Below are 10,190 nucleotides of genomic sequence, written 5' to 3' on the forward strand. Positions count from 1 at the left end.
ATCAGACCATAGTCACACCAAATGCAATGAGCCATAAATATCTGGAACGAGACTCGTCGTACGAAATTGATATTGTCCCATTGTAAACGGACAATAATGACGAATTTTCTTCTTAGATGTGCTACTCCGGCTTTCAAGTCTAGACCTTCAACTATCATATACGTTTCTGTCTGACCTCAGCGGAGGTCCCCTAGAGACCATGATGGAGACAAGTATCCTAATGGTTTCAATAAGAGTTTTAATGCCGGGGTTTCCCAGCATACTCAAGTCTGTGCTCCACTGTGCCTATGCAAGTGTGTGGCTGGTTGTGGACTTCAGTGAGGAAGAGACCGTCAGCCAGAGTTTCTTAGACAATATATGATAATGGCCCTTTTTTGTCCAACGGGATCTGTATAATTAAAGCAATGTGCAAAACTTTTTAAAAAGGAAAAATAGGAAACTCCATACACAGTAACAATAAAACCCCAAAGCTGTACGGATTAGCTTCAAACAAAAACACTGAGCAAAAACTCAATGAAAATACCAAAAAACCCAAATAGATTCCTATTCAATAATTACTATCAATGTGGTTGTCCTTATAACTGCAGAGACAGTTATTCGCCGAATAATGCCTTAGCATCTACAGTCAGGGGCTGCATGTAAGTTGGTGTTTGTCAACAGTCCGCCAATTGAATCGTGTGAACACGCAAGCCCGACCAACTTTTGACATATGCAACTAGTTGGACGTTAGTTGTATGAAATTGGACAGGCTCTATTTTCATGCGACGAATTGTATTCATGCAGCCAATCAAATCGCGTATCAATATGACCTGATATTTACATGTCAATTTGTGAACAAAATGGCGACTCAGATTCACGTCAGTAATTTCTGCCTTTCGGTATCCTAAGTGTCAGAACTCAATAAAAGACCTAGGAAAATTAGGAACGTAGAAGTTTTGACATTTGAATCGGTCTGATTAATTTCTTTGAGAGGCATTTAGAAGTTGGAGTACTAAGTAAGGATAAGATATATGGATGAACAACTTGTAATAAAGATGTTGTTCATCCATATATACATCTTATCCTTACTTAATCGGTCTCATTCTCGAAGTTAAACTTTTCAAAGTGTTATTTGAAGCGGCGGACTATTCACAGTTTTGGATTGTGTGGGAAAGTATCTATTATGTGATGCCAATAACAGCTATTTTAGCCAAAGCATAAGTACAATAAACGACATCTGAAAATACGGTACAACGAAAATATCGGAATGTTCGTATTTTGCCAATTCCCCATTCTCAGTGATTGTAATTATTTATACAAATTACGGATACCGACATGGGAAGTTCAATTATAAAACTATTGGGTGTCTCCCCTTTGTCAAAACACCTATAACCATTCCGAAAAGACTCCAATAACCATTTATTCGTTTCCGAATATATTTCACATTCAGCTACGATACTTATACATCCTAAAGTCATACCATTAACAACTTATTGTCTAAGTCACTAATACAACCGAGCCAAATGAAATGAAGCGAATTTATCAAAACGTGAAACTAAAGCCTGTGAAACCTACCATAGGGCCTACTCGTTTGAACATGTAAACAAATGAAACATCAAGTTTATTAACATTTTCTACTATCTCGAGAGATCAAGTGGTCAATATGTTGCAAATATTAGCTCCGATTATTGCAAATATGCATGGGACGATAATGGTTGCAAGATACAATGATTTGGAAGTCAACAGAAATCGTCCCAGGTGACGCACACGGACGACAGAATGCTTCTGCCTTTCCTGCATTCTCAAAGATAGAATGAAATTAAACATAACAACCAAAAGAAACATGATGACTTCAGATTGATTCTGATTACCTAACTTACATGTGTACATGACTCATTTATGTATATAGGCGATTCCCGCATCAAGGGAATGCTCTGAACATCCCGCGTACTGCTGTCAGTTAACACGCTATATTGTCAAGGGAGGTGTAGTCATGTCATACGTCAACGTTGCTGTACATGTGCATGTGCATGTTTGGTATTTTCTTTGAGGCGTGGATGAATGGCTACATAACCAACAATTCATTTCATCCAAAGTGTAAGTCCTGAATGATAATTTATATATTTCTTGAATATTGTTTCACCCAGTAAATTTCACTTCTGCGATACAGGTACATGTATGGACCTTTTGGGGGACATAATGTAAAATGCGTTAGAATTTATGAAACGTTTGATAATCCATTGTTTGCTTGAACATTAAAAAATTGACATTCATAGTGTTGTGTAACGCATATTCTCTCTAATATGTGAATGTAACACACTTCAACATAATATACATGTTTCCATTGGAAAATATATGAGAGATATATAGTACATACATTTGAACCTTACTCAATATTGAAGTGTACCGTGACAGCGGTACCTATTTATATCATATGTTGGGTCAAAGAAGTCAGTTGACAACAGCGTTATTATCACCTTCAGGGTGCGAACACGACAAAACCCATTTGAAAATTATTTCGTGGATAGGGTCCTTCACTTCACAACAACATCTTTGGTTGTAACAGCTGATTAGACCACTTCAATATTAATCTGACCTGAGTATGAGATTTCTCATGATTGAGAGGAGTGGACTCTATCCAGTCTGTATTTTGCAATTCACCAGGTATTTGCAAATTATAGAGTGAAAAAAAATCAAACCTCAGCGCCGGAAGAATAATCGGTCTCGAATGTCGACCGAAACACTTTATACAGGGCGAAAAAAGCAAACTAGTGATACCAATTACATGAAAGGATCACTGTAAATCCTAATTACGAGAAACGTGAATGAAGTTTGTCAATGTGAGCGATGGTGATTGGGTTAAGCACCGCCAGACCAACTACAACGGGTTTTTCCAAGGGTTCAACGACTGTCATCACCAGGTTAGAGCTGTCGTACGCGTTGTTTCGAGCAACCTATGTTTATTCCCAAGAGGCGACTAAATGGATTGGGGGTAGAGGCGGATACCGGACTTTGTGGGGCACAGAAAGTGACTTATCCAAGGGTGTCAGAAAGCCTTTTGAGCCCAAATGTCTATTATTTCGTTTCGTTGTTTAATTCCACTTTTGTTATATTTGGTTTCGTTTCCTTTACCATTTTCCAATTTCCATATGTACCAAAATGGCAGCCTCCAGCCAGGAGTGTTGACCATGTGCTTGACCAACAGAAATACAGTCTTTTGTGTCTAAAACAGCCTTGGCGTCCTATATCCATCACGAACCGCCCAGCCCTCGCCCGTGCATCCAAGCACCGTGTTTTCATGGTCCCGCGAGGCGGATACAATAACCAGGTGACGCCAAATTCCAAATATAAACAGTGCGCTGTACGTACGCATTACCCATCCCGCCAGTGAATGGTAAACCCTACATTCAATCATGAGACAGTATTTATCTCGTGCCAAATATCCTGTTACCAAGTCACGTTCGGCATATGCAACTGTTACATTAACTGATTCTAGAACTGTACTCCTGCAACTGTCATTCAAAGTTGAACCTGTGTTGTAAGTTCTAAGCCCGGCAGCCAATCTTTGTCACGTCATCATCAACATATCGACAAGTTACAGATTCAAATATTTTAATTTTGAGGTAAATTATCTGAAGACATGGCGTTACAACCAGATACTAATACTATTAGATCTTCCAGATCACATAGTCTTAGTCACAGTGAAAGGTCACTTGGCACAAGAAGTAAGTCCTCAAAAATTTCTGTGATATCTGGACTAAGTGAATCTCAGTCTGCAGTGGTAAGACAGCAAAGAACAAGAGCTCAGCTTGACGAATTTGTGCTTAGGATGCAGGAGGATTTCAGAGTTGATGAGCAATTGCAGGCATTAGATGACCAGGCCTATGCTGCACGCTTAGCTGCTGAGGATGAGGTGAATGCCGCTAAGAGACGGACAGAAGAAATAGAGCGTGAGGCTATTCGCCGCAGAGAGGCACTAAATACTCAACTGTCAAGACAGAGACAACTGAGACAAGCTCAACAGAACTTTGCTGAAGCAACCCTAATTGCTACCATGGTAAATGAAGACCCCAACAGCAATGCAGAGAATGTACAACCTCCAGAGGAACTAACAGAACAACCAAGTTTTGATGGTAACATTCAAATACAGTCAGTAACTGGACAGGTCCCACCTACTGCTGACCCTAATGCCATTCAGTCTGGCAATGTAAGTAATACTAATAATACAGAGCAGCTTACAATTCCTGACACCTCCCAAATTTTACCCTCTGGTGACAGTCAAACCCTTGGGAACCAGATACAGCGGGGCCCATATCCATCTCACAGAGTTCATCCTGGTGTACTTCATCAAGTGATTAACCCTAATCCTGGTAACCTGACAACTTGTATGCCAGTATACAGACAGAATGACCACTTTCAAGGTCAGATGTTAAACAGTGCCCAACAAATCACAACAAACGACATGTCAAGTACTTTCCCAACAGCCACTGGTGTACTTACACAGCAACCTTCCCTGGTGGGTTATGGGACTGGTATTGGTTCATATCCAAGGAGCAACCCCCAGGTAAGTTTGACACCAGCAATGGTAGTGCCTCAGCCATTGTTCTTGGATTCGCAAGCATTTCCGTTACCGAATATGCCATATCAACAGTCACAGCCACAACAGCATCAAGCGCTCCAACCAGATATTCCAACATTGCCTCCAACCGAACAAGGAACACAACCGCCAGCGATTACTGGTATGATACCTCAGGTTGGCACACCTAACCTCACCGAACTGTTGATTTCCTCATCTTATGGCATACCAAGACCAACATTACCCAATTTCACCAGTGGAAGAGAAAAGGACTTTGCCTTGCTTAAGATGGCACTGGATAACCTGGTGAATATTCATCCACACCTTACGGAACAGTACAAATACCAAGTTTTACTTGACAAACTTGGAGGCAGTGCGAAGCGCCTAGCTGAGGCATTTATGCATGATCCCAAACCTTTCACAGCAGCCTTGCAAGCACTGAAGGACAAGTATGGTCAGCCAAGACAACTTGTACAAAGTGAGATTGGTATACTCATGAATATGCCAGCACTAAGATATGGTGACTTTGATGGGTTTGACAGTTTTGCCCTATCAGTCCATTCCCTTGTCGGTATGCTCAAGTCACTTGAGGGAGAGACCGGTTATGAACTGAGATGTGGGTCACATGTTGACCGCCTGATCGGCAAGCTACCCCCAGGTTATCGAGATAGTTTTGTAGAACATTGTATCAACCGTGATATCCTCAAGGCTGACAGTGACCAGACCTACACATTGTGTCATTTGTCAGACTGGCTGCAGACAAAATCACGTGCAAAGCGTATAGCTAACCAGGCCACAGCGCTATACAAAATGGAGAGTACTAAACCTGACAGGAGGTATCTGTCACGGACAAGTCAGAAGGGGTCTGCACCTACGGCTTTATTCTATGCAAGGGAATCCAAACCATTTGAACAGAAACCTGGATCTTCTGCTAGGAGTCATGTGACCAAGCCTTTCTGTCCATACTGTAACAGCAATGAACACTTCCTGAATATATGTCCAGGATTGAAGAAACTAACAGTGAACCAGGTACATGACTGGTTACATGACGGCAAGCGATGTTGGAAATGTGGGCGCACACATCAGCCAGACATGTGCACCCTCAAGAAACCATGTCACATATGTAAGGAAGTGCACTTGACTGTCTTGCATGAGGCTATACAGCATACAGCCTCCAAAGTGTATTCTGTGAAAGTCAGTACAGACAAAGTGTACACTGATCAACCCTCATATCCTCCTAATGTCATGCTAAAGGTTGTCAAAGTGTTGCTTTATGGTGAAAGTGGTATGATGGAGACTCATGCAATCTTGGATGACGGTTCCATGAGAACTATGGTGTTACAATCAACTGTTCATGACCTAAAACTTCAGACAAAGTCGGACAGTATATTGCTTACCACAATCAACAAGGAGCCATTCAGGTGTAATGGACACTCAGTTGACCTGCAAATATCTCCTATCAGCAAACCAAACATCAGGTACAAGATTAAGGGTGCCTTCACTGCAGATAACTTGTGTATGTCCGAGTACACATATCCAGTTGAATCCCTGCAAAGGCGTTGGCCGCATTTGCAAAAGATACCGATACCTAACATTGATGGAGCTCGGCCAACTATTCTCATTGGAGCGGACAATGCCCATCTCATTCTTCCCAATGAACCAGTTCAGTTTGGACCCATCAATGCGCCTATTGCAGTGTCTACCAAACTTGGTTGGTCCCTCCAGGGTTTATCTAGTGAATCTGGACCAGAGAACACCAAGTGTATGCTTATACACAGCACCAATAATTCAGATCTTGTGGAGAGCATTGAGCGATTGTGGCAAATCGACACGTTGCCTTTCACCGAGAAACATGTGACACGCTCCAAGCAGGATAAACAGGCAATTGAGACTCTAGAATCTGAAACTATCAGGATAGATGTCGATGGTGTTAGTCACTATGCCACCCCACTGTTACGCACACAGGATGGAACCTGCTTCAAAACAGATCAACAAATGGTTATGCCTACACTCAGGCGCACTGAAAGGCGACTAAGAGATCGTCCGGACCTTTCAAGAATCCACAATGACAAAATCAAGAAGCTAGTTGAGGCAGGATATGTAAAGAAACTCACCAAGGAGGAAGTGGAGAAAGCAGAAGAATCCTGGTATTTTCCTCACCACATTGTTGAACACAATGGGAAGTTTCGCCTGGTATTTAACTGCTCCTTCGAGCACAACGGCCAAATCTTGAACAAGCACCTTCTGCCTGGGCCAACAGTCGGATCATCACTGCTTGGTGTCTTTCTTCGGTTCCGGCAACATGCAGTTGCTATATCAGGAGACATAAAAGCCATGTTCCATCAAGTAAGACTGCTTTCTCGTGACAAACCTCTTCTGCGTTTCATTTGGCGAAACATGGAACATGATCGCCCTCCAGATGTGTACGAATGGCAAGTCCTACCATTCGGCACCACCTGCTCGCCATGTTGTGCCAGTTATGCTTTATTGAAACATGTCTCGGATCACAAAGCTGGCAATGAAGAAGTACTCAAATCTGTAGAAGAATCATTCTATGTTGACAATTGCTTGCATAGCCTACCTACAGCAACAGAAGCCAAGGAACTTGTACGGAAAATGAGAGACTTGCTTGCACAAGGTGGTTTCAACATTAGGCAGTGGACCAGCAATATTCCATCCGTTGTGGCAGACCTTCCGTCCGACGCTAGATCGGAAAATACAGAACTTTGGCTTACCTTCGGCCAGGGTGACTCCCTTGAGCCAGCCCTAGGCTTGCGTTGGAACTGTGAATCTGATGAGCTCACCTACAAACACAGAACCATAGAGTATGAAAAGCTTACTATGAGAGTGATCTACAGGGTTCTTGCTAGTCAGTATGATCCCATCGGCTACTTGGCACCATTCCTTGCACGAGCCAAAATTATAGTACAGGACTTGTGGAAGTCAAAGAGAAACTGGAATGACCCTATAGAAAAGGGGGACATCTGTGAAAGATGGCTGACCTGGGAAAAGGAGCTGGAAGAAATCCCAATGGTCACTCTACCAAGGTGTTACACACCCCATAGTGTGGACTCTGGAAGTGCAGACCGACAACTACACATCTTTTGTGATGCTTCTGAAAGAGTGTATGGTTCAGTAGCATACTTGCGCACAGCAGACGAAGGAGCAAACATCTATGTCAGTTTCCTTATGGCGCGATCAAAGGTTTCCCCAAAGAAACAACTGTCTATGCCACGCCTAGAACTATGTGCAGCCCTCACTGGTGCTCAGCTAGCTGATGTGTTGTGCAAGGAATTAACTTTACCAATCCAGAAAGTGATATTGTGGAGTGACTCTACTACTGTACTTGGTTGGCTGAAGTCAGAATCATGCAGATACAAGGTATTCGTTGGAACACGAGTATCTGAAATCCAGAATCTCACAGATGTACACAACTGGCGATATGTTGACACACAGAGAAATCCTGCTGATGACATTACTCGAGGCAAACTGCTCAGAGAACTCAGCAAGGAATCGCGGTGGAAAGATGGGCCAGATTTCATGCACCAGACACCTGATCATTGGCCAGTTACCCCAGTGACAATAGACTCTGACAATACAGAGATAAAGAAATCTGTGATGTGTGGCACAATTGTTGTGAATACACCTCAGCTGCCAGATGCAGAACAGTACACTTCTTGGGAAGTGTATGTGGCTGATGTTAAAGAGTCCTTTGATGGGGCGGCCTTCCTGGAAAATGCTCAACCCCTGACCGCTGAACGGTTTGAACAAATAGAGAACCATCTCTATCAACTAGTGCAGATAGAATCATTCCCCCAGGAATTCACAGCACTAAAATCAGATAAACGATTGCCTCCAGACAGCAGGCTCCTACAGCTTGACCCTATCTATGATGCAGAATCAGATCTGATCAGAGTAGGAGGACGCTTACAGAGAGCTGAATCTCTAAATACAGGCGTCAAACATCCAATTCTTCTTGCATGTTATAACAAAGTTGATCATCCGGGATCAAGATGAGAAGCTCTTACACTATGGTCAGGAGCGTATACTCGCAGAGATAAGACGCAGATTTTGGATATTGAGGGGACGAGAAGCGATTCGACGCCATCAGCGTCAGTGTTCCACCTGTCAGAAATGGCGCTCAAACCCGAGGACACAGAAAATGTCTGACTTGCCACCACCACGTCTGCGACTTTTCAAACCACCATTCTTCTCAACAGGAGTTGATTGCTTCGGACCAATGCATGTGAAGGTTGGACGTCGCTCAGAGAAACGATGGGGTTTGATATTTAAATGTATGACCACCCGTGCGGTGCATTTAGACATACTCAGGAGCATGGACTCGGATGCATTCCTCATGGCATTTCGCCGCTTTGCTTCACTGAGAGGCAAACCTTACGAACTCATCTCAGACCAAGGTTCCAATTTCCGAGGGGCTAAAACAGAGTTGCAGGAGGCACTTGCAAGTATGGAACCAGACCTTGCTGAACAACTGGCTCGCCATAAGGTCAGATTTGTGTTCAATCCTCCTCATGCACCACACTTCGGATGTGTTTGGGAAAGAGAGATTAAATCTGTGAAATATGGCCTCCGAGTGGCACTAGGAGATCAGACAGTGACAGAACCTGTGTTACGTACCATTCTAGCGGAGGTGGCAGGGATTCTGAATTCTAAGCCATTAGCCTACGTTTCATCAGATGTCAGAGATGTGGACCCAGTTACACCAAACATCCTCCTGATTGGCCGCCATGATGCTTCTCTTCCACAAGTCGTCTATCCAGCTGATGAACTATTAAGCAGACGCAGATGGCGCCACAGTCAAGTTCTGGCCGACCATTTTTGGGTACACTTTGTCAAATATTATCTTCCTGATATGCAGCTGCGCACAAAATGGCAGAAAGAAAGACAAAACTTGAAGATGAATGACGTTGTCATGATAGTTGATCCACAGCTCTTAAGAGCTCAGTGGCCTGTTGGTAGAGTCACTAAAACCTACCCCGGGACAGATGGATGTGTTCGCACTGCCACTGTCAGTGTGAAAGACAAGGAGTACACCAGACCAATCACAAGACTCGTCCCACTACCTGAATGTGCGGATGACGATAAGTGTCTCTAGTTCCAGTGTGGAAAGACTTTCTTCAGATGTTGACAAATTTAGTGCCTAAATTTGGGGGCGGCCGTGTCAGAAAGCCTTTTGAGCCCAAATGTCTATTATTTCGTTTCGTTGTTTAATTCCACTTTTGTTATATTTGGTTTCGTTTCCTTTACCATTTTCCAATTTCCATATGTACCAAAATGGCAGCCTCCAGCCAGGAGTGTTGACCATGTGCTTGACCAACAGAAATACAGTCTTTTGTGTCTAAAACAGCCTTGGCGTCCTATATCCATCACGAACCGCCCAGCCCTCGCCCGTGCATCCAAGCACCGTGTTTTCAAAGGGCGCATTCGACAGGTACGGACAGAGTCTGACAAAGGGGTATGTGGTTGTTTGTGCGTACCACCGCAGTTCCGCCAGTGGGGTAGTCAGATTCGGTAGTCAAGCCGCCGTCATATGTTGAGTGCAGCGTTGAACAACTAACGAACAATCTCAAGTAGTTTACCATCCTGTATTTTGCAAACTTATAGTTCAGCTTTC

At 43.3% G+C, this 10,190-nt stretch overlaps 1 protein-coding gene across 1 annotated transcript; it reads left to right on the forward strand.

The window, feature by feature from the left end:
* Positions 1-3,808: 3,808 nt before the first annotated feature.
* On the forward strand, positions 3,809-8,572 carry LOC125383502. The gene has a single exon (XM_048401826.1). The coding sequence runs from the start codon at positions 3,809-3,811 to the stop codon at positions 8,570-8,572; it is 4,764 nt and encodes a 1,587-aa protein (XP_048257783.1).
* Positions 8,573-10,190: the final 1,618 nt, after the last annotated feature.

The sequence above is a fragment of the Haliotis rufescens genome, unplaced genomic scaffold (genome assembly GCF_023055435.1).
Source record: "Haliotis rufescens isolate VD_foot unplaced genomic scaffold, xgHalRufe1.0.p SCAF_23, whole genome shotgun sequence".
NCBI classification, from domain to species: Eukaryota; Metazoa; Mollusca; class Gastropoda; order Lepetellida; family Haliotidae; genus Haliotis; species Haliotis rufescens.